General features: G+C 47.0%; 1 protein-coding gene and 2 pseudogenes across 1 annotated transcript; 1 reads left to right on the plus strand and 2 right to left on the minus strand.

Moving 5' to 3' along the window:
• Positions 1-12,105: 12,105 nt before the first annotated feature.
• LOC118710119 lies at positions 12,106-13,844 on the plus strand (annotated as a pseudogene).
• Positions 13,845-14,842: 998 nt separating this feature from the next.
• On the minus strand, positions 14,843-15,410 carry LOC118710187 (annotated as a pseudogene).
• Positions 15,411-19,791: 4,381 nt separating this feature from the next.
• CUNH8orf33 (chromosome unknown C8orf33 homolog) lies at positions 19,792-21,613 on the minus strand. Its single transcript, XM_045575849.1, has 6 exons — positions 21,491-21,613; positions 21,356-21,401; positions 21,038-21,213; positions 20,852-20,936; positions 20,559-20,705; positions 19,792-20,274 (listed from the first exon to the last, which is right to left on the minus strand). The coding sequence occupies exons 1-6, from the start codon at positions 21,494-21,496 to the stop codon at positions 20,135-20,137; spliced, it is 600 nt and encodes a 199-aa protein (XP_045431805.1). The 5' UTR covers positions 21,497-21,613; the 3' UTR covers positions 19,792-20,134.
• Between the last annotated feature and the right edge of the window lie 2,183 nt (positions 21,614-23,796).

The following is a 23,796-nucleotide window of genomic DNA, read 5'->3' on the forward strand; positions in this document are numbered from 1 at the left end:
TTTTTTTTTCTCCACTCCATCTGCCAAATCAAGCTATCCCTGTGCCGTTTTCAACTTTTTCCTTCTAACGCAGATTTCCAATAAACTACATCTTTTACTGCCAATATTGATCCCAAAATGTCCAGGAAAAGAAAAGTTGACAGTGAAGGCAGACAATTTAATGACAAATGGGAAAATGGATACATGTTTGTGCTTAGAGAGGGCAAACCAGTGTGTATACTGTGTTATGAGACAGTGTCGGTGATGAAAGAGTACAATATACGTCGTCATTTTGACACCAAACATAATGTTAAGTATGGCAAATATACTTTGGAAGAAAAGCATAAAATTGTTAAAGAACTAAAAGGCAAACTACAATCACAGCAGCAAATGTTTACAAAGGCTACAGCGAAAAATGATGCTGCAGTGAAAGCAAGCTTTATAGTGGCTGAAGAAATTGCACGTACTTCAAGGTGTTTTTCAGAGGGTGCCTTTTTGAAGCAATGCATGCTAAAAGTGTGTGAGCAAGTATGCCCAGACCAGATACAGAGTTTTCAAAATGTCAGTTTGTCAAGAAACACCATTGCAGATAGAGTTCAAGAACTCTCAGGAAATCTATCATCACAGCTGGCCGAACAGGCATGCAGTTATCTCGCTTTTTCACTTGCTATCGATGAAAGCACAGACAACACTGATACAGCGCAGCTGTCCATCTTTATACGTGCTACGAAGACCGACCTCTCTGTCACTGAGGAACTTTTGGATGTAGCTGCCATGCATGGGACGACGACTGGTAGAGATATATCAATATTTGAGACTGTGGAGAAATCTATAAATAATTTTAAATTACCCTGGGAAAAGTTGGTGGGGCTAACTACCGATGGCGCACCTTCAATGTTCGGAGAAAAGAAAGGCTTGGTTGGACTAATGAAGGAAAGAATACAAAAAAGTCACTGCCACACACCCTTGATTACTTATCATTGCATTATCCACCAAGAGGCTATGTGTGGAAAAGTTCTGGACATTAATGACATAATGACCACAGTCATTAAAACTATTAACTTTATACGGGCACGTGGCCTGAATCATCGCCAGTTCCAGCAGTTTTTACAGGAGGTGGGTGCAGAGCATGGAGACGCGCCATACCACACAGAAGTAAGATGGCTGAGCAAGAGCGCAGTCCTCAAAAGATTTTTTGAGCTCAGAGAACAAATTGCTCTTTTCATGGAAAGTAAAGGAAAGCCCTTGCCTGAACTGTCGGATCCCGCCTGGCTATGTGATTTTGCTATGATGTGTGACATATGCGAGCATCTCGCCCAACTGAATCTGAAGCTGCAGGGACGCAAACAAGTCATCACGAAGATGTCTGACATGATCACAACATTCCAGCGTAAACTTCAACTATGGAAGTCCCAACTGGAACAGGACAATCTTGCCCACTTTCCTGTTTGTTTAAGTATCTCAACCACTATTTCTGGTACTTTTCCTTGCAGTCGGCTGGCTACCAAAGTTAGCCTTTTACTAAGTGAATTTGAGCAGCGCTTCTCTGACTTTAGAACACAGCACTCAGTCTTTGACATCTTTGCCAGTCCTTTTACAGTTGATGTCAACAATGTGCCCCATCACCTTCAGATGGAGATAATAGAGCTTCAGTCTGACAGTGGCCTGAAATCAAGGTTTCAGGATGTTGAAATTGAGGACTTCTACCCTCTACTGCCCCCTGACTCAATGCCAGAGCTCCGACTTCATGCTGCCCGTATTCTATCCATGTTCGGGAGCACCTATCTTTGTGAACAGATGTTTTCAATAATGAATCTGAACAAAAACAAGCACAGATAACGCATTACCGATGACAACCTCCATGCTGTTTTGCGGGTTGCTACAGCCCAAAAAATAAAACCGAACATTGACTCATTGATCCGGGGAAAATGGTGTCAGACATCTAGCCAGAAAACAAAACAATGAGCATTTTAGGTACATTCCAATATTACTGTTTTGCTTGATACCAATATTACTGTTTTGCTTGATAGCATGTGAGTTGGTTAACAGCACTGTTAAGGAAAAGATTGTTCCACTCATTTTAAATTCACATTTCTGGTTAACATTGTCAGTTTATGACTGTTCAGTAAACCATTCGGCCCACGATTTAGGCTGGATTTTAGATTTTGGCCCCTTCTCTGATTGAGTTCGACACCCCTGGATAGAGCGTCGGCTTGGGGACTGAAGGGCTCCGGGTTCAATTCCGGTCAAGGGCATGTACCTTGGTTGCGGGCATATCCCCAGTAGGGGGTGTGCAATAGGCAGCTGATCGATGACTCTCTCATTGATGTTTCGAACTCTCTATCTCTCTCCCTTCCACTCTGTACAAAAATCAATAAAATATATATTTTAAAAATAAGACCACAGTTATGTTCCAAAAACATAACTCCACCTCAAAACACAATCATTTGACAAAAAAAAAAAAAAAAAAAATCTCAATCATCTCCACAAGGAACACACAAAATCAGACAAAACTGGATTCCACAAAAAGTCACCTCAGGAAAATGTAAAACACAACTATTAACGTCAGAAACACACAATCACGTCACAAACACGCACCTTCTCCACCAAATACATCATTTTCCTCACAACAAACCTACACCACTTCCTATCCTCTCAAATAAAAACAACGCACTTCCAGCTTCAAAATCTAAACAACCACCAAGGACTTGGGAGTGCCCTGATGACCATGCAACACTCCCATTATCAGGAAAAATGCCTCAAGCTTCTTCCGCATTCACTGATGCTTACACTCATGGAAAACAATCAAACCCAAAGCTAGAAACAATTTCTCACTCTTTGTTTCTTATTGAATATGTTGGTGACTTCTTTTTTTTTTTTTTTCTTATCTAAAGGAAGGGACAGGGAAACTAGAAACACCAATCAGAAAGGATATTTGCACCCCTATGTTCATAGCAGCACAATCTACAATAGCCAGAATTTGGAAACAGCCTAGGTGCCCGTCAGCAGATGATTGGATCCAAAAACTATGGTACATCTACACAATGGAATACTATGCTGCCATAAAAAAGAAGGAATTATCATCATTTGCAGCAACCTGGATGGAATTGGAGAACATCATGCTGAGTGAAATAAGCCAATCAATGAAGGAGAAACACTACATGACCTCACTAATTGAAAGATGATAAAGATCATTATAAACTAATGAACCAAGAGACAGATATAGAGAAAGTAAAGCAACAGGCAGACTGTCAATTAACAGTGGGGAGGGGAGGAAGATCTGGAGGAGATAATAGATCAACCGAAGGACTTCTATACATGCATATAAGTATAATACAAACAATGGACACAAAACTCTGGGGAGGGAGAGGATGTCTGGGAGGGAGGGAGGGGGGCAAGAAAAATTAATAAAATATGTAAAAATAAATAAATAAAAGGAAGGGACAGGGATACAGAGTTAGAAACATGGATCACAAGCAAACATCAATCAGCTGCTCATTCAAGCCCACCAACCCCCCAACGGAAAATATGACAGCAACAAACGTACATGCCATTGACCGGGTAAGAACCGGGAACCTTTCACTCTGCAGCCAGACGCTCTAGCCACACAATCAGACAAACCGGTTTGCACAATTTATTATACTTTGGAGGAGTCCATAGGAAAAATCATAAATAGAGGAAAACACTCACACACTCTGATATTCAGGACATTCTGGGGAAACTTTTCACAACTCAGTGCCTTTTCAGAACATCCTCAAGGGGCAACACATACTTTCCTGAGGAATCAATATTTAAACATGAACCAAAAGTTAAAAAAAGGACACACACAAACAAGGAAATGATCCAAATGACCCCTTAAAAACAGCCATGAACCCACTGGGACGACGGCGGAGACACAAGAACTGTAAGGACCACCAACAACATATGGGAACTACAAATTGCCCAAAAATACCAACATCCACATAAGACAATCTCATGACATTGTTTCTTCAATAGAAAATTTAAAAATCCCCTCACACAGCGGACCGGACCTACTGCCCCAATAAATGTCTCTCCTCACACCTCCTAGATCAGCGTTTTTCAACCGCTGTTCCGCGGCACACTAGTGTGCCTCGAGATGTTGCCTGGTGTGCCGTAGGTGCAGACAAGACAAGAATTTTATAATTTTTCACTATTTTGTTTACTTAATATTTCATAATAAAGTAATTATAAACACTTTCTTTGTGTTTATTTGATTCCTATTCAAGAGAATTACTTTATATATAGTCAATATAAGCACAGAGTTAAATTTTTTAACATTTTCTAATGGTGCTGTGCCTCGTGATTTTATTCATGAAACAAGTGTGCCTTTGCCCAAAAAAGGTTGAAAAACACTGTCCTAGATAACACGGAGCTTTGACACGACCTTAATGAAAGGGCAGGGCGGGGCGAGGATGAGCTCCCAACTCCGCCCCGTAGGGCGGAGTTATCCCTAGCCCTCAAAACCCCTGGACCGGAAGAAATTCGCTCTCTTCCGCCATGCTGCCGGCATGAGTGGGGGAGCACATGCTAGCATGGTGAAGGCTCTCTTGCTTATTGCATCGGACTTGGCTCCCTGGTGGTCCTTGGGGATCATGAAGTCTGGGCATAACAGATGGGGGCGTCGTCCGGGATCCCCGGGACCATTAGGGAAAACCCGATCCGGAGAGTCTGACTGGCCGCGGTAGGTGTGTGCGCGCTCTGGAGGGACGTAAAACCCCTCATGGAATTGGTGCCCGAAGACGCCTGGTGGACGCACCGTGAAGGCTACGGGCAGGAGGATCAGAAGACGTTCTGACCTCCCGGGAGGGCCCGAGAGGGACCCTCATATGAGGAGAGGAATGGCGTGAGCTGTTGCCTCACCTGCGGAAAGTGAACCTTTCCCAGGTCTGAGTTTGGTATCTGTGGGAGACATGGTGCCCCAGGATGGAGCCGGCGAAGTGTGGCCGGCATGGTGGTTCGGGGCCCCCTGGCGGCGTTGGGTCGGAGGGGGGGCTCCCGCGGGGCTCAGTCTGCGCGTTGGAGCGCGGCTGGGCAGTGGTGGCCTCGCTCGGGGAGCAGGCACCTGGGTTAATTTGCTGGCTGCCTGGGAAGTGGAGCCGGGAAGCCGCTGGGGCGACCCGCGCTTTCCTCGGGGGTTGCCTGAGTAGTGTGGCTGGGGTGGCCAAAGCAGCCTCACCCCAGGGGCCTGGGCCATAGGGGCCTGGGCCAGCATAGAGACATTGGTCCCTGGAGACATCAGGTGCCGGAGAAGAGCTCAAGGGCAAATCTCTGTACTCAGTAAAGAGAAAAGGCCAGTTCAAAACGAGTGCGCATAGTTTTGGGCTGTGCTTAAAAACACTTTTCTGGGTACAGAATAAGTTTTAAAAGTGGTGGAGATAAATTAAAACTGGTTTCCCAAGTCATTGTAAGCAGCTCTTGAAATTCCCCGCCATGAGGCGGAAACTAGATGGTAATGGTAACAAGTTTACGTGAATGGTGGTGAACCCGTTAATGGCTGAGAGTCTTCAGGTAAAGAATGTGTTCATTTGCATTTGTATGCTGCTCCAGATTCAGGAGTGGCAGGTAATTGGTGGTGAAGCAGCCCACAATGGTTAGTCTTCCTTGTCATTGGTATCAGCTAAGCAGAGTCATATAGCTACTTAAGTATGAATTGTGATTGACCTATGATTTTCTGACATTGTCTTAAATCCTAGTAAACTGCCTCTGGTGTGAAGAGGTCTAGGGGAGGCCGGAGAGCGCAAGACTATTAGCTCTCCTACAAAGAGATTATTCAGTGCTTTGTTTGAACTTCAGAAAAAAATTTTGAGATCTGAAAAAACTGTATGATTAGATCTGTTGCTGAAACTTTACCCTAAGTAGGATATATTAAAAATGTAATGTTATTAATCTAAGAAATGCCAAATTTATTTGACTTGCCAGCTTTAAAAGTTCAAAGTATAAGTTGAATTAGAAAAAGTTAATTGCAGTAACTAGATGCCTAGAATATGGCAGGCTAAACTGTATTATATATGTTAAGAATAAGCAGTAATGATCAAAGATCTCAAGGATTGATTTATTCTCATTTGTCAGATGAAAAAGTATGTAATGCTTACACTTAAAAAAATTATTTTAAGTCAGTGATGCAGTATTTTTTTTAAAGTCAGTTTTTCTAAAGTAATGTTTAATGTAACATATGAAACTTTTATATTTAATTTGTTTTGTTTTGCTTTTCTCATATGCCATTGTTGTTGAATTTGGGCTTGTACCTGCATCTTGTATTTTGTTTAAACTTTGGGAATAATTTTTGGTTTCAGTCATGTGTATCTACTTTATAGATTTAAGTAGACTTCATCACAAAGGTTTATAATTTATTTAGAATTGTGTTAAAACAATGTGAAAACAATTATTTGTATGATTAACCCCCCGAGACTGCTTGGACAATTTTCACCGATGTTCTGCAGTGGGGAGTAGAGGGACTTAGAAATGTAGATAAATCTATATCTGTAGGGAAAATGTGGCATTTTACATTTCAGGTGGCTGTTAGAGGCCTGGGAACAGGTACTGGACCTGCTCCCTCCTCCCTTGCCTTTTAAAATTTGAGGCATGGTTATGTATTTTTGGAAGATAAGATTTTTATAGAAATTATAAAGAGTATGTCCTGACAGGTTAGCTAGGAGAGGCAAGCCTGTTAGTTTCCTGATGGGCATGGGGGCACCCTATTTAGTCTTGAGAGAGCCAATAGGACCCGTACATCAGCCCAGGAAGCCACCGGACAAACTGCCTGTTTTCCTTGGACATCAAGAAGGACTGTGGTCCTCGGAAGGAACACGTACTGGGGGAATGCAGCTGTTGAACTGGTCCAAAGTGGAACAACGGATCTTTGAGGAGCTAAAGAAGGCTCTCATCTCAGCAGCTGCCCTAGCCTTGCCGGACGACACGGAGCCCTTCCACTCCTACGTGAGTGAGGTAAGAGACATTGCCAAAGGGGTTCTCACTCAGACTCTAGGTACCTGGAAGAGACCTGTTGCCTATCTGTCTAAGAGACTGGACCCTGTGGCAGCCACAGCATTGTTGGTGAAGGAGGCAGATAAGTGGACTCTGGACCAGGAGCTAACCTGGATGGGCCAGGCTTTTCTCCTGGACCAGCCCTGTGTCCAGATTCAGAAAACTCTGGCCATCAACCCTGCCCGCCTGCTTCCAGATGATGATGATGGAACCCATTCATGACTGCACAGAGGTAACAGACGACAAGGTACTGTTCACGGATGGGAGCAGTTATGTTCAGGATGGGACCTGATATGCAGGGGCAGTGGTAGTCACCCTGGACCACACCATTTGGGCACAGTTCCAGAATTTTTGGCCTTAATCCAGGCCCTTTGATGGAGACACTGTGCCATCCACAAAGAAAAGAGGGGTACCAACTGCAGCCAGAAGGAATTGGCTGACCAGAAGCAAGCCCCTGAAGGACCAGATGGTTGATGGACCCTCCAGATGACAAGACTGTTGGTCCCAGAGGCTCTAGGTCAGAGTTGCCCGGTGACACCAGGTTAAGTGTCACCAAGACTTCTGAACTTCTGTGAGGCAGAGTTGCTAGAAGTACTGTCTGTGCACAGGTAAATGCTAAGCAAGGTAAGGGGATCCCCCCTGGGAATTCAGGTCCCAGGGAACCTCCCCAGGAGAGCATTGGTAGGTGGATTTCAGAGATTAAACCACCAGCATTAAGGTCTAGTTTTTATAGACACTTCAGACTAGGTTGAGGTATACCCCACTATCAGATAACAGCCCTCCCCTTGGTAGCTAAGGTATCTCATAGCTCTAGCCTTAGGACAGGCGAGACTCTTGAAAAGGGGGTTTAACTAAATGTGTCTTAGATTCGGTGAAAATTGGACCAACCCCCTGTCCTTTGCCCTCTTGAGGGCCAGGTGTACCCCTTATTGGGACAAGTTTCCCCTTTTTGGGAGGGGATCATGTATGGTAACCATTTCCTTGCTCAAGTCCTTACAGGCTCTGCAGTTTGCTTGTTCCAGGTGCACTGCCAGTGCCCACCGCAGACCCTGTAGCCCTGGAACTCAATGTGGGTAAAGAAATTTGCTGCCCAAGGACTCAAAGGGATGCTGCACTGTTATCCTGAGCACGCCCACTGCTGTTGAAGTAGATGGCACCCAGACCTGACTACATGACTCCCAGCTCCTGCATGGCCTGGATCCTGGCAACTACAGGCCAGGAGGAGAACTGATGCCTGCAGGAGGGGAACTGGACTTCAGTGAGGACAATACTGATGGGAACTGTGGTACTAAGGGTCTTGATAACTGTATTTGTTGTTTATGCTGAAAGGAAGTAGGCTGCTGAGTCAATGATTTGACTAGGCACATTAGACAAGGGGGGAATGAAAGGGCAGGGCGGGGCGAGGATGAGCTCCCAACTCCGCCCCGTAGGGCGGAGTTATCCCTAGCCCTCAAAACCCCTGGACCGGAAGAAATTCGCTCTCTTCCGCCATGCTGCCGGCATGAGTGGGGGAGCACATGCTAGCATGGTGAAGGCTCTCTTGCTTATTGCATCGGACTTGGCTCCCTGGTGGTCCTTGGGGATCACGAAGTCTGGGCATAACACTTAACAAACACACAGCAACCACGATGCACAACAATATCCATGCGTGGACATAGTGCTCTACAAAATACCACTAAGAAACACCTGATTTCACACAATTTCATTCAAACAAGGACACAGACGTGCAGGACGTGAAAGAAACCCAACCCAACCACACAATTCTGGGCGGTGGAGTAACTGCGCTGTTTTGCAAAAAAAAAAAAATTAGAGGGCTGCAGACGACTTAACACTCACCATTCATAGCAACAAAGAAAACACTTCAGATCCCAGGGCGGGGATGCGCCCGCAGGGGGACCAAAAAACGGAACTTCAAACTCAATACCACCTTTCACAACTAGGTCCTCCCACATGCAAAACAATGGCCTGATCAAGATGCAAATGGTTCATCCTCAGGGAACAGATTACCCACCCCAGGATTTAGACATCTAATAACTCCTTTGCATTTTAACCTTTGCATTCAACTGCAGCCTTATGGGGGGCAGGGGGCTAGAATTCGCTAGAATTCACTTCAGTTTGCAACTGTGCCAAACACCAATGCCCTCCCTAAGGCCAGAGAAAACGGCCTGCAAACCACAAGAAAACACAACCAAAACTCAACACACAAATAACAGCTGATTTTTCACAACAAAACAGTGATCAACGCACTTCCATGGCATCAAGGAATCAAGCAAACTAAAACTGCATCCTGGGGGAGGGGGATTTGCCCATGGGGGATGCCGGCAAGAACAATGCACACCACCACTTCATCATGAAAACCTTACAGGCAACACATACCCCGGAACATGAACTCCACATAGGGGGCTCAAACACCTGCCGATGACTGCCTTCAAAATGGCAAATATGGCCAGGATCGGTTTAGCTCAGTGGATAGACCGTCGGCCTGGGGACTGAAAGGTCCTGGGTTCGATTGCGGTCAAGGGCATGTACCTTGGTTTCGGATGCATCCCCAATAGGGGGTGTGTAAGAGGCAGCTGATCGATGATTCTCTCTCATCGATGTTTCTAACTCTCTATCCCTCTCTCTTCCTCTCTGTAAAAATCAGTAAAATATATTGTTTTAAAAAAAAATTCAAAATGGCATATATGGGGGGAAGTGGGGACACTGGTCCACACGGCCTCAGACAATGGAATGGGGCCTCCTCACATGCCTCAGGGACATCGACTCCCATCCACGACACTCACTCCACACAAAAAAAGAAACATTCTTCACATAACAATGCAATCTTCTCAACAAATCACAATCATCGTCATACTATTTCATTTAAATTTAAAATAAAAAATAAAACCTCCTCACAACTGCCTCTGAAGAACATTTAGGAACACTCGGCTACATTCCAAAACGCTTGGCTACACACAACCACAACTTCTATAAATAAATAAATAAATAAATAAATAAATAACGCACAGAGTCACCACGCGCCTCAGGAGACGTCACAAATAACAACACACCTTCGCCATGAACGTCACCTCACCTGGGGGCGCTCAAAGGATACCCCCTTGACAACACACGCTACAAAGGCCTACATTGCCCCGTCACATCACAAGGAAAACTCCCCAGCAAAACAACACACAAACATGTCTCATCGGCGACGAATTGGCGACACCTGATGACCAACGCAAGGAACGCCTTCACAACCAGACACCTATCAGCACTATGGACAGGCACACAAAAAAGTATCATCGCTAAGGACTTGGCGACATCTACTGACAAACGGAGAAAACGCCTTCAAAGCGAGAAGCCGCTCAGCACAATGTCATCGGCGAGGACTTGGCGACACCTGCTGACCAACGCGGGAAACGCCTTGACAATAAGACACCTCTCAGCACCATAGACACAGATGACATGACTCGCACCGAGGTTCCTGGGAGCAAGTTGAAAAGAGAAATCTCTCTCTCTCTCTCTCTCTCTCTCTCTCTCTCTCTCTCTCTCTCTCTCTCTCTCCCTCCCTCCCTCCCTCCCTCCCTCCCTCCCTCCCTCCATCCCATCTTCTACATCATTCAATTCCAACAAACATAACTTCAATGCCAGGATAGAGTTCCTTTAAAAATTATTATTTTTAAAAAAGAACGGAGTGCAACAAAATAAACAAAAAGAAGAACCTTCAGGTTGCATCACTTCTCGGGCTGCAGCACTTCATTTCAAAAAATTACTCATTTTAGACTTGCAATGTCACACAATTCACAAAATTCACCAATGATTACATTGCCATATTTCACAGACGGAAAAGGACACATCAAACACACTTTAAAAAAAAACACAAATTCAACTAAAAGGTCTAGGCATCACACGTGCTGCTGACACCACAGGACAACACCTTCACTCACACTAAAGGAGCCTCACAGGCAAGCCTTGTGATGGCACATCTTTAAAACTCAACAGCACCACCATCACGCTGCTGCTCACTCATCCCACCATCAACTTACAACTACCACAGCTCAACACTCCGCACTTCAATTCAAAAAGGACGGGGGGGGGGGGGAATCTCATTCAGGGTGCCACTCAGTCATCTCACAGGGAACTGACATACACACCCTACGGATAACCCCTTGACGGCCATCAAAGAAAAAGGGGTGCACAACCCACAGCAAGAATTATCACAAATTCCAACTCTCCCTCAACAAGGATTGCAGATTTCTCATCCTCTTTCTTACTTTACCAAATAAGAAAACAACTTCCCATTACATTTTTAAAAAAAAATATGTTGTGCTGAAACCGGTTTGGCTCAGCAGTAGAGCATCGGTCTGCGGACTGAAGGGTCCCAGGTTCAATTCCGGTCAGGGGCATGTACATTGGTTGTGGGCACATCCCCGGTAAGGGGTGTGCAGGAGGCGGCTGGTCGATGTTTCTCTCTCATAGACGTTTCCAGTTATCTATCTCTCTAGCTTCCTCTCTGTAAAAGATCAATAAAATAATTCTAAAAAATAAAATAAAAATATGTTGCAACAGCAAACTACTCACCACAATCTTTTTGGAACACATTTGCATTAAAAAAAAAAAAAAAGGCATGTGTCTACATAAACAACACTCACAAATAATATGCTACCCTTATATTGCCTCTCTCAAGGAGCCCACAAACTGGCATGTGCCCTGACCGGGAATGGAACCGCACGACTTCCTGGTTCATAGGTCAAAACTCAACCACTGGGCCACAGGGGCCGGCCGGAGGGCAGCGGTGGCTTTAATGGTCTCCTCTGTAGTCACAGCTCCAATATACAGAGACAAAGGTACGTTTGCTTGAAAGTTACCAGGCACTCGAGGCTCCAGTTCCTTTGGGAGGGACTATTCTCTCAAACCCTCACCCTCAGACTGTGAACCTGCAGACATGGTCTGTGGGCCGAGGACAGGGTACTCCCAAGAGAGACACTATTTCCTCTGCCTCCTCAAGTGCCTCCTCCCAGGCATCCTGCCGCTGCCACCTCACCTGACAGGCCGTCCCCACCCGCAGCCCTGCAAGCTGGCACAGCTGCCACTGCGTTTCTCTCTAAAAGAAAATAACATGTTTTCATGGATTTCAGACACATGGATATGCACCCACGGTGAGAATCGGCTGCCTCCTGCACCTCCACATCAGGCATGGAGGCCCCAACCTGGGCATGGAACCAGGAATCAGATATGAGACCTCCAGGTTCATAGGTCAAAGCTCAACCACTGAGCCACACTGCCCAGGCGCAGCCAGGTGGAATCGCTGTGCCCGGGAGATAAAGACTCCTTGGCTGTGGGCTGTTAACTCTGTTAACTCAGGGTTAACACCGCATTAACTTAGCGTTCAGTTCACATTGCATTTGCATGAGTTTGATCCACCCCTGCGGAGGGGGTCGCCCCAGATCCCTCTCTTATGCTTCATAGGTCCGGGGCGCCTTGGCTCCGTCCCTGGTTCAGATTGCGTTCCGGGGGGGTGTCTCTGTAGCCTGCAGGGTCCCTGATTCCCGACATTAGTATCTGCCGCTTCAGCAAAGTGTGAAAGCGCTGGAGTCTATGACAGGTTCCACGAGAGGGACCGGGAGAGGTGAAGACTCAATGCAAAGGGCGCCTCTCACTGGAAGGAGTTGTCAGCGAGGTCTCTGGCCGCCAGCCGAGGGCATTCCTGAGACATGAGGACACATTGCAATCCTGTCAGAAGACTGGACAACAGACACGCATCACCCCGATGCTGATGGTTGTGCAGGAGAAGACCCTGGTTTGTAGGAAATGGCCCAAGGTGTGTGGGAGAAAAAAAATTATAATATTTCTGGGGTAACAGGGCATCACACGGGTAATTTAAGATTGCTCGTGAAGACACGTCTCTGTGCTATTCTGGTCACAAAAACTGTAGTTTTCCTTTGGGACGGACAATAAAAAAAAAAGGGGTAAACAAACGACGCAATTCCAGAGATGTCCACAAGACGGCGACATAACACCACAAAAGTGGTGTTACCAGGTATTTTGGTTAATAATGGGATTTTTCCCCATAGATGGAGTTATTAGTAATGAACTGAAACTTCCCGAAAATGCTCTTCTTTTTGGCATTAAACTCGACATTTTCAGGCATTAAAATATCTATGATGTTACCGCCTTAAGAAAATATGACATGAAGCTTTGAAGATTGTTTATTCAAAATAGCATAGGTAACAAATCAAATAGCATATATATCCGCGTATGTGCACTTGCCATTTTGCTCACTGGGCTTAAAGAAAGTTGTTTTTCGATGCTGCGCTGCGGCGCGGCCTGGCCTGCGAGCGCGCCCGCTGGATCCTGCCACTGCTTCTGCTCAGCGCCATCGCCTTCGACATCATCGCGCTGGCCGGCCGCGGCTGGCTGCAGTCCAGTGACCACATCCAGACGTCCTCGCTGTGGTGGCGATGCTTCCACGAGGGCGGCGGCAGCGGGTCCGCGGCGGATGGCTGCCAGAGCCTCATCAAATACTCGTGGGGAAGGGCCGCCGAGGCCACGCTCTTCTGCGGCTTCATAATCCTGTGCATCTGCTTCATCCTCTCCTTTTCGCCCTCTGCGGACCCCAGATGCTCGTCTTCCTGAGAGTCATCCTGGCCCTGGCGGCTGTGTTCCAGATCATCTCCCTGGTGATTTACCCCGTTAAGTACACCCAGACCTTCACCCTTCATCTCAACCACGCCGTCAAATACATCTATAACTGGACATACGGCTTTGGGTGGGCGGCCACGATCATCCTGATCTGCTGCTCCTTCTTCTGCTGCCTCCCCAACTATGAAGACGACCTTCTGGGCAAGGCCAAGCCCTGATACTTCTACTCCTCTGCCTAGGGCAGGGCAGATTCCTTCCGCTGGGCTGGAATCCAGAAGAAACTTTTTCCCAGAATACTTTGAACCTATTTGGCAGGCAGGGAAGCAGGGTACTGTTCATGTCATTAGACTACGCAAAGCACTACAATAATGTGCGAAAAAATATTTCTTAAATGGTGTTCTAGTTTCATATTCGATATATATATATATTATTATAGAGTGAAACAAAATGTAACTACTTTTCACGAATTTTCTGGACTATGCCAATATATTCTTATTATCTTTCCATACAATTTATTTTTTTTATTTTTTTTTACACTGTAAATATTTTCTTTATTAGAAACGACATATTCCTCTTTTATCAAGATTTTAATGTATGAAATCTGAATTCTGTGATATACATGACATGAATTTTTTAAAGTCAGAGTTGTGGCTAGACTTACTTTTAAATTCACAGTCTTAAGCAACTGAACCAGCTCTCTGTACCTTGACAATCTTTCCTCCTAACTACTATAACAACCTGTATTAATTCCATCGTAATATGGACCATATTGCATTTTAATTACTAGTGTATGGGTCTCATCAGATTGGGGTTCCTTGAGAGCAGACTTTCATGTTCACTTTGCCTTGAAGTAAATAGCAAATTATTTACTAAATGATTAATGACAAGACACTACTTCTATTCAAATGGTATGTGTCCATATTATTGAGCATTAATTTCCAAATATTCTATAATTTGATTTACAACCTTCAATTTTTTTTAATATATTTTATTGATTTTTTATAGAGAGGAAGGGAGAGAGAGATAGAGAGCTACAAACATCGATGAGAGAGAAACATCGACCAGCGGCTTCTTGCACACCCCCTACCTGGGATGTGCCCACAACCAATGTACATGCCCTCGACCGGAATCGAACACGGGAACTTTCAGTCCACAGACCGACGCTCTACCACTGAGCCAAACCGGCTTAAGCTAGAACCTTCAAATTTAAATAAGAAACTTATACCAAGGCTTTGACTTAGTTTGTGCTAAATCATTTTTTAAAATGTGTAGCTTTAGGACATTTTATTACAAAAAGCTGTTTTTATATAAGTGACTAACAACTTAAAATTCACCATACATTTACTTCATTTTTTAGCTTGACCGTCTAGTAAATCTTTAGCTTCATTGATTTTGGCTGCTATGTAAGGAGATCCTCCCTTGTCTGGGTGATTTAACAGCATAATTCGTCGGTGAGCATCTCTTATTTTTCCTTTATTGGCAGTAGGGCTTACACCTAATATTAATGCTGCTTCTCGTTTTGTCATTTTGGGTTCAAACCCACCTCTGTAATAGCAACCACTGAAGGCAGATTTTGAAAAACTTGTTTTACTTGAGGCTCCATATGCTTCATGGCTTGCAAAACATAACGGCCTGCAAATCCTGCAGCAGCAATGGTCAATCCAACTGCGACCACAGTACTGGCCATGGCTCCAGCTCGGCTCTACTGCCTCCACCGAGAGCGTGGCTCATCCCAGCCCCGAAGGCCGAGGCCACCCGCTCCCCACCGCCCCCGGACAGCAAGGGCACCGCCAGCGGGGACCAAAGGTCCACACACGGCAGCCAGAGCCCTCGGCAGCGGTACCGCACCCGGGCAGGAAACTGTCGTAAAAGTCTGTCCATACAATTTATACTGCATTTGTAAAAGAATACAAATATGAAACTTACCATTTTATAAGGTAAAAAATAAGAAGGCTTAAAAAGATTTAAGTAATCTGCCAGGACTGGTTTGGCTCAGTGGATGGAAGGGTCCCCGGTTTGATTCCGGGCAGGGGCGTGTGCCTTGGTTGTGGGCACATCCCCAGTGTGAGGTGTGCAGGAGGCAGCTGATCGATGATTCTCTCTCATCGATATTTCTAGCTCTCTATCCCTCTCTCTTCCTCTCTGTGAAAAATCAATAAAATATACTTTTTTAGAAAAATTGTCAGGGACCAAATCTTCTAAAAGAAATGTAGAAGATAAATATTTTCCCAGCCTCCTGCTAGTTAAGGAAGGCAAAAGAGTTTACTGAATGCATATCATTTGTGAGAATTTCTAATTTATATGCTAAGTAATAGATTTATTTTTCTCTCTAAGATTCACATTAACTTGATAGGTCATGTAGGACAGTATTCTTTCATGGCCAAAGCCTGTTGCAGTAGTAAGGTCTTCTATGCAAGGAAATGCTAAGATGAAATTTTCTCTTTAAATGTGGTTTCTAGGGGTAGGGTTTGGTAAAAATGATATGTTAATCTGTACTGTTTTGTGTCTATATGTTAAAGACCAGAGTAAATTGCATTGAAAGATGGGCTGGGTCTAAGTCATTGTGACTGACAGATATGCTTAGGTTGTGTAGCAAAACATTAGGAAGGCCCTTCCTATCACAGAAGAAACATTAAAACAACCTCGGGAGAAGAAATGACTTGAATTTCTCATCTCAGTTGAGCAGGCTCTGCCCACATAGACACAGCTTCTGATAGATTGTAACTGTGAGTAAAAACTTAAAGATAGTAAAAAACATGGTCTTCTTTGGTAAACTGATTTAAAATATCTGGTATAAAGCATGCAACAGGTGAATTCAGAGATATCTCTGAATGGGAAATATATGATATATCACATGGGTTATTATTTTTTTACCATTTGTACTTACATAATGAAAACCAATTCATTTAATATATCCAATTATTATTTTGTAAATTGCAGGATAAGCAGTTACAGTTTTTATTATGAATTTTTCCAAATAAACCAGATATTCTTAAAAAAAAAAAAAAAAGTTGTTTTTTGCCGAAAGCGGTTTGGCGCAGTGGTAGAGCGTGGGTCTGCAGACTGGAAGGAAGGTCACGGGTTCGATTCCGGTCAAGGGCATGTACCTTGGTTGCGGACACATCCCCGGTGGGGGGTGTGCAGGGGGAAGCTGGTCGATGTTTCTCTCTAGTCAACATTTCTAGCTCTCTATCTCTCTCCCTTCCTCTCTGTTAAAAAACAATACAATATATTTTTTAAAAATTGTTTTTCTTTGTTCTTTTTAATATGTTATGGATTTCAGAGGGGAAGGGAGAGGAAGGGAGAGAGAGAGAAACACCAATGATTACAGAAAACCTCCCATCGACTACCTCCTGCACGTCCCACTCTGGGGATGGAGCCCACAACCTGGCATGTGCCCTGACTGGGAATGGAACCGCACGACCTCCTGGTTCATAGGTTGAAGCTCAACCACAGAGCCACACAGGCCAGAGGTCATCAGTGGTTTGCATGGTCTCCTGTGCTGTCAAAGCTCCAGAGAAGAGAGACAAGAACATTTACTTGAGAATTGGAGCCAAAATTACCAGCCACTGTCAGGTGGCCCCAGGACAGGGTCCTCCTGAGAGAGACAATAATTCCTCTGCCTCCTCAAGTGCCTCTTTCCAGGCATCCTGCCGCTGCCACCTCACCTGACAGGCCGTCCCCACCCGCAGCCCTGCAAGCTGGCACAGCTGCCACTGCGTTTCTCTCTAAAAGAAAATAACATGTTTTCATGGATTTCAGCCACAGGGATATGCACCCACGGTGAGAATCGGCTGCCTCCTGCACCTCCACATCAGGCATGGAGGCCCCAACCTGGGCATGGAACCAGGAATCAGATATGAGACCTCCAGGTTCATAGGTCAAAGCTCAACCACTGAGCCACACTGCCCAGGCGCAGCCAGGTGGAATCGCTGTGCCCGGGAGATAAAGACTCCTTGGCTGTGGGCTAACTCTGTTAACTCAGGATTAACACCGCATTAACTTAGCATTCACATTGCATTTACGTGGGTTTGATCCACCCCTGTGGAGGGGGTCGCCCCAGATCCCTATCTCTTCAGGTTTGGGGTAGGGGCGCCTTGGCTCCGTCCCGGGTTCTGGGTGCGTTCTGGGGGGCGTCTCTGCAGCCTGCAGGGTCCCTGATTCCCGACATTAGTATCTGCCGCTTCAGCAAAGTGTGAAAGCACTCAATGCAAAGGGCGTCTCTCACGGGAAGCGGGTGTCAGCGGGGTCTCTGGCCGCCTGCCAAGGGCATTTCTGGGACAACAGGCCACATTGCAATCCGTCACAGAAATGGACAGCAGACAGGCATCAGCGTGGACACCCGATGCTGATGGTTGTGCAGAAGGACCTGGTTTATAGGAAATTGCCCCTGGTAATCGGGCGGAAAAAAAATTATTTGCGGGGTCACAGGGCATCACATGGGTAACGTCAGATTACTCGTGAAGGAACTTCTCCGTGCTATACTTGTCACTTTACTGTACTTTTGCTTTGGGGTGGCTTGAAAACAAAGAAAAAGAAAAAAAAAGGTGTAAACAAATGACGCAATTCCAGAGATGTCCACAAGAAGGCGACATACCATCACAAAAGTGGTGTTACCAGGTATATCGATTAGTAACGGAATTTTTTCCCCATAGATAGGAGTTATTAGTAATTACCTTAAACTTCTTGCAAATGAAAAAAAAAAAAACAAAAAAAAAACCAAACTTCTTGCAAATGCTCTTCTTTTTGGCATTAAACTCGACATTTTTTTAAGTGTTAAAATATCTGTGACGTTGCTGAGACCGGTTTGGCTCAATGGACAGAGCGTCGGCTTTGGGACTGAAGGGTCACGGGTTCGATTCCTGTCAAGGGCATGTACCTTGGTTGTGGGCATATCCCCAGTAGGGGGTGTGCGAGAGGCAGCTGATCGATGACTCTATCATCGATGTTTCTAACTATCTCTCTCCTTTCCTCTCTGTACAAAAATCAATAAGATATATTTTAAAAATATACATATATATATCTATGATGTTAACGCCTTCAGAAGATATGACATGAAGCTTTGAAGATTGTTTATTCAAAAGAGCATAGGTATCAAATAGCATATATATCCGCATATGTGCACTTGCCATTTTGCTTACCGGACTTTTAGAAAGTTTTTTTTTTTTTTAATATGTTATGAATCTCAGAGGGGAAGGGAGAGGGAGGGAGAGAGAAACACCAGTGATTAGAGAAAACCTTCCATCGGCTGCCTCCTGCACGCCCCACCCTGGGGATGCAGCCCACACCGGACATGTGCCATGACCGGAATTGGAACCACAGGATCTCTTGGATCAGAGGTCGAAGATCAACCACGGAGCCACACCAGCCAGAAGGCATAGGTGGTTTGAATGGTCTCTTCTGCAGTCAAAGCTCCAAAACAGAGACCAAAAGAACATTTCCTTGAGAATCGGAGGCAAACTGACCAGGCACTGGAAGCTCCGGGTCCTTCGGAAAGGACTCTGCTCTCCAAACCCTCACTCCCAGCCTGTGACGCTGCAGCAACTGCCAGGCGGCCCCAGGACAGGGTCCTCCCGAAAGAGACACCAATTCCTCTGCCTCCTGCTGACTAGGCTGGTGGGTTCTAGGTGCCTACGGAGTATGGGATGCACATCGGAGAGACACCATCAGAGACAGCATTGAAACCACTGACTGAGAAACTGCAAAGCCTAGCTTGGGACAGCACAAGCCCTAGGGCTCTGGCCTGGTCTCCAGGAACAAAGGTTGCTTGCATGGCACCCTGCCCCCAGGAAGACCACAGAGGACTGAGCGCGATAGGAACCAGGACTGAGTGTACGACGTGGCCTCACCCGAGCTTCGTCTAACACAGGCAATTCCCACTCTGTCACCCATTTTTATTGTTTTGTTTGTACAGTTTTTTATTTATTTTTTTCTTTATTTTTTTTTGGACAGATTTTTCTTTCCTTAAGGACCATCCTGTGTAACAGCATGCCTTTCCTAAGTGAGCACGAATGTGCGATTATGATACTTCCCCCTCACCGTTAGCCACAGTCTAACCCTGAAAACTGAGCAAGATGTTCCTGCCACATGCTGACCCTTGTGTACTGAAGAAGCCTTTTTTAAAAATATATATATATTTTATTGATTTTTTTTTTTACAGAGAAGGGAGAGTTAGAAACATCGATCAGCTGCCTCTTGCACACCCACCACTGGAAATGTGCCCCAACCAGAATCGAACCCGGGACGTTACAGTATGCCAGCCGATGCCCTATCCACTGAGCCAGACGGGTTTCGGCATTTTAAATGGCCTTCTGTCTTCTAGCAGCAGGAACCACTGATCTGAAAACCTACCGATGGGGCCTGTGCTGGTCAGACAGTATTCAATATGCTGGCCTCACATCTGCCCAGCAGCCATGGCACCAGGTGAACTGACTGTCCAGGGACGGACCAACCCCACATCCCTCTAAGTGCACTCCTGGCAAACCCCTCAACCCTGGGGGGAGGGGGCAGGTCAGGAGAGGAGGAGAGGCTAAAAGAAATTGAACCTAAACTCTTCCTCTGGAACGTCCGGGGTGGCCTTAGGTCCCCTTTCCAGGCGGGGCCTGCAGACCCTTCTGCTCCTCTTCCTGGCGGCCTCACCCACAGGCTGCACGTGGGCTGAACGGGCTGCTGTGGGAGAGGGAAGAGTGTCAGCCGGTAACAGCAGCTCATACCCACGGGTCCCGTTCGAACATAAGCACTTTGTGTCAGTGAACGGATTCCTGTCTCAAAGTCACAGTGTAGATCTCACACCACCCCCCGCCGCGGAGCACAGAGTCTCTCCACCCTCACCGCCCCCAGAGGCCTGAGTTCTGTGTCCGGAGGCACAGGCCTCCCCTAGGCAGCCCTGCTGCTCTGGGATTCTTCCTTTGGCTCCTAGGCTTTTAGCAGGATCGGCCCTTCCGGCTCCTCACCGGTCTGGAGTGCCCGCAGGGCTTGACGCCGCTCCGCTTCCATCTGCGCCCGGTAATCCCCGAACAAGGAGCGCATCAGCTGCCTCTTGCGGGGCAGAGGGGTTCTCCCGCTGCGCAGGGTCCGGATGGCCACGACAGCCTGCTCTTCTGCAGGTGAGAACGCAGGACTGGAGGCCTCCTCCATCCTCACCGCATGTCCTCATCTCCCACACAGAAGCCGCACGCCCAGCCCCAGACAGCCCCTGCAGGCCCGGCCTGCCAATCCGCCTCCCCATCCTTCCCAAAGCGCTCACTCTGCTTCGGGCTGGGGCTCTGCATCCGGAGGCCGAGTTCAAGCTGCTCCACGCACCAGGCCAGCTCACGGGCCAGCTGCTCCGCCTGAGGCAGAGGCGGCGGTGGTGAGAGGCCCCGCCGCCCTCCCAGCCCTCCCCAACCCCGCAAACCCCGGGGACCCGCACCCAGGATGCACTCGGCCTTGCCTGGGCTTCCGGGCTCGGAGAGGGCTCTGGGGACGGCTTCTCGCAGGCCTTCCCGGGTCCATTCGACACCGAGGCCCCTTTCCGACTTTTCTTCTTGTTTTGCTTTTTGGAGGCCGCGTCGCCATCACCGCCTACGGGACGCCCCCTGGAGGTGTCGTCAATGCGCGCGGGGTGTCCTGGGACATCACCGCGCACGGATGATCCTGTGGCGTCACTGCGCACGGCTTGTCCTGAACAGGGACAGACGGGGTGAAACCGACAGTGGATGGGTGGGGGGGGCGGACGGAGGAACCAGGGGCTGCGTGGCGCGGGCGGTACCTGGGGCGGGGGCCGCCGGCGTCTCCCGGGCAGGATGTCCGAGGGCCTGGAGAAAAGGAGACAGCAAGAGGCTCACGCCGGGGCAACCCACGGACCGGGGCCCCGCCACCCACGCCTCCTCTCCTCACCGCTCACCGCCATGCGCTGCAGGCGCTTACGCCGGAACCTACGCAGCAGGAGTCCGCGGAGGATCCGCTCCTGCAGCTCCTCCTCCTCCTCCTCCCTCCTCCTCCTCCTCCTCCTCCACACAGAGCCTGCAGTGCCGGCAGCGCGGTGGGCGGGACCTGCGCGGTGGGCGGGACCCGCTATGGGCTGGACCTGAGCGGTGGGCGGGACCCAGGAAGTGGGGCGGGACATGCGCGATGGGCGGGACCCACTATGGGATGGACCTGAGCGGTGGGCGGGACCCAGGAAGTGGGGGGGGGGACATGCGCGGTGGGCGGGACCCGCGAAGTAGGCGGGGCTCGCGCTGGGCGGCCGCAGGCGTTACGCCCTCGAAAACAGTGTTGAATGAACCGAGTGCAGACTCTGTTTCGGGTGAAATGACAGCGGAGAGGGGGCCGCTGGCTCTCCAAGCTCACCTTCCGGTGGAGCAACAGCAACAGGTGAACCAGCGTGAAGGGCTGTTCAGCAGCGAAACGCTGTGAATGGTGGCTGAGAGTCAGCAAGACTTCCCGGGCAAGCACATGTAGTAAACTGAATTGGAACCCTGGAGGTTGTTGCTCCATGTTTAGAGCATCTGTCCTTGCAGCTGAGGGTCGTGGGTAAGATTTCCGGTCAAGGGCATGTTCCTGGGTTGCAGGTTCTATCCCAGGACACAGTGGACGTGGGGGAGGCAAACCATGTGTCTGAAATCGATGTCTCCGTCTTCATCTCTCTCTCTAGCCCTCCCTCCCACTCACTCTGAAAAGGAATGGGCCATGCTCTGGTTTCTCTTCAGATCGCATAAATCTTTCGCCTTTTAAAAATGAATGGGCCGACAGTGGATAGAGTGTCGGCCTGTGGGATGAAGGGTCCCAGGTTCAATTCCGGTCAAGGGCGTGTACCTTGGTTGTGGGCACATCCCTAGTAGGGGGCGTGCAGGAGGCAGCTGGTCAATGTTCCTCCCTCATAGATGTTTCTAACTCTATCCCTCTCTTCCTCTCTGTAAAAAATAAATAACATATATATTTAAAAGAGATAAATAAAAATTCATGGAGCCGAAACCGGTGTTGCTCAGTGGATACAGTGTCAACCTGTGGACTGAAGGGTCCCAGGTTCGATTCCAGTCAAGGGGATGTACCTGGGTGGCGGGCATATCCCCAGTAGGGGGTGTGCAAGAGGCAGTTGATGGATATTTCTCTCTCATAGATGTTTCTAACTCTCTATCCCTCTCTCTTCCTCCCTGTAAAAAATCAATAAAATATATATTAAAAAATTAATAGGAAAATATTATTGGGTGAGGATTATCAACAGCAAAAATAGGTAATTTGAATGAATGGAGAGAAATTCTATATTACTGTATTGGAAAATTTGATATTATAACTGTATTAATTTTCCTCAAAATAAACCTATAAACAAATTTAACAAAATTCAATAAAAATACCTGTTTTGGTTTTTAATATTTTTGTGGAACATATTACATATTTCCCCCTTTCCCTCCCTTGACCCCTTCTAGCCCATCCCCACCCACACCCCCCACCTCAGACCTTCACCACCATGTTGTCTGTCCATGGGTTGTGCATATATGCATACAAGTTTTTCGGTTGATTTCTTCCCAGCCACTCACCCTACCCCATCTTCCCTCTGAGCTTCCTCAGTCTGTTCTATGCTTGTATGTCTCTAGATCTATTTTGTTCATCAGTTTATTTATTCATTAGATTTCACATATGAGTAACATCATGTGATACTTGTCTTTCTCTGACTCGCTTATTTAGTGCAAATGTACCCCCCCATGTACTGCGTAGTTCAGGGCTCAGGTTCAGGGTCGGGTTCTGGAAGAGGCTGCACACAAATGAGAGACAGGAAAATACTAATTTGAGAATTGGCCAGGTGGAAGCCCAAGAGAGAACTCCACTTTGCTCTGGCCTTGAGAACCCTTTCATTCAGGTTTGGGATCCACTGATGGCCTTTAGGCAGGCAATTTCCACTAACAGGCGAATTATCCTATCAGTAAGAAGTTACATGAGACTAAATGGTGGAGTTGCTTTAGCTACCTTTGTCTCCACCCTACAGTGGGTGTTTGGCTTTGACCCTTGCCAGAGCCTCAAGGTTGACCGGCCTTCCGGACTCCTTATCCACCTCCTTCTGCTGGTGAAGGCAATGGGCAGCTTCCAATAATTTCAATTAGCGTAATACTCTCCAGGCTTCTCCATGCTGTTTCAAAGGGTAAGAGATCCTTCTTCTTCTTCTTCTTCTTTTTACTGTTGCATAGTATTTCATGGTGTAAATGTACCACAGCT

This window comes from Pipistrellus kuhlii, unplaced genomic scaffold (assembly GCF_014108245.1).
Source record: "Pipistrellus kuhlii isolate mPipKuh1 unplaced genomic scaffold, mPipKuh1.p scaffold_m20_p_70, whole genome shotgun sequence".
Taxonomy (NCBI): Eukaryota; Metazoa; Chordata; class Mammalia; order Chiroptera; family Vespertilionidae; genus Pipistrellus; species Pipistrellus kuhlii.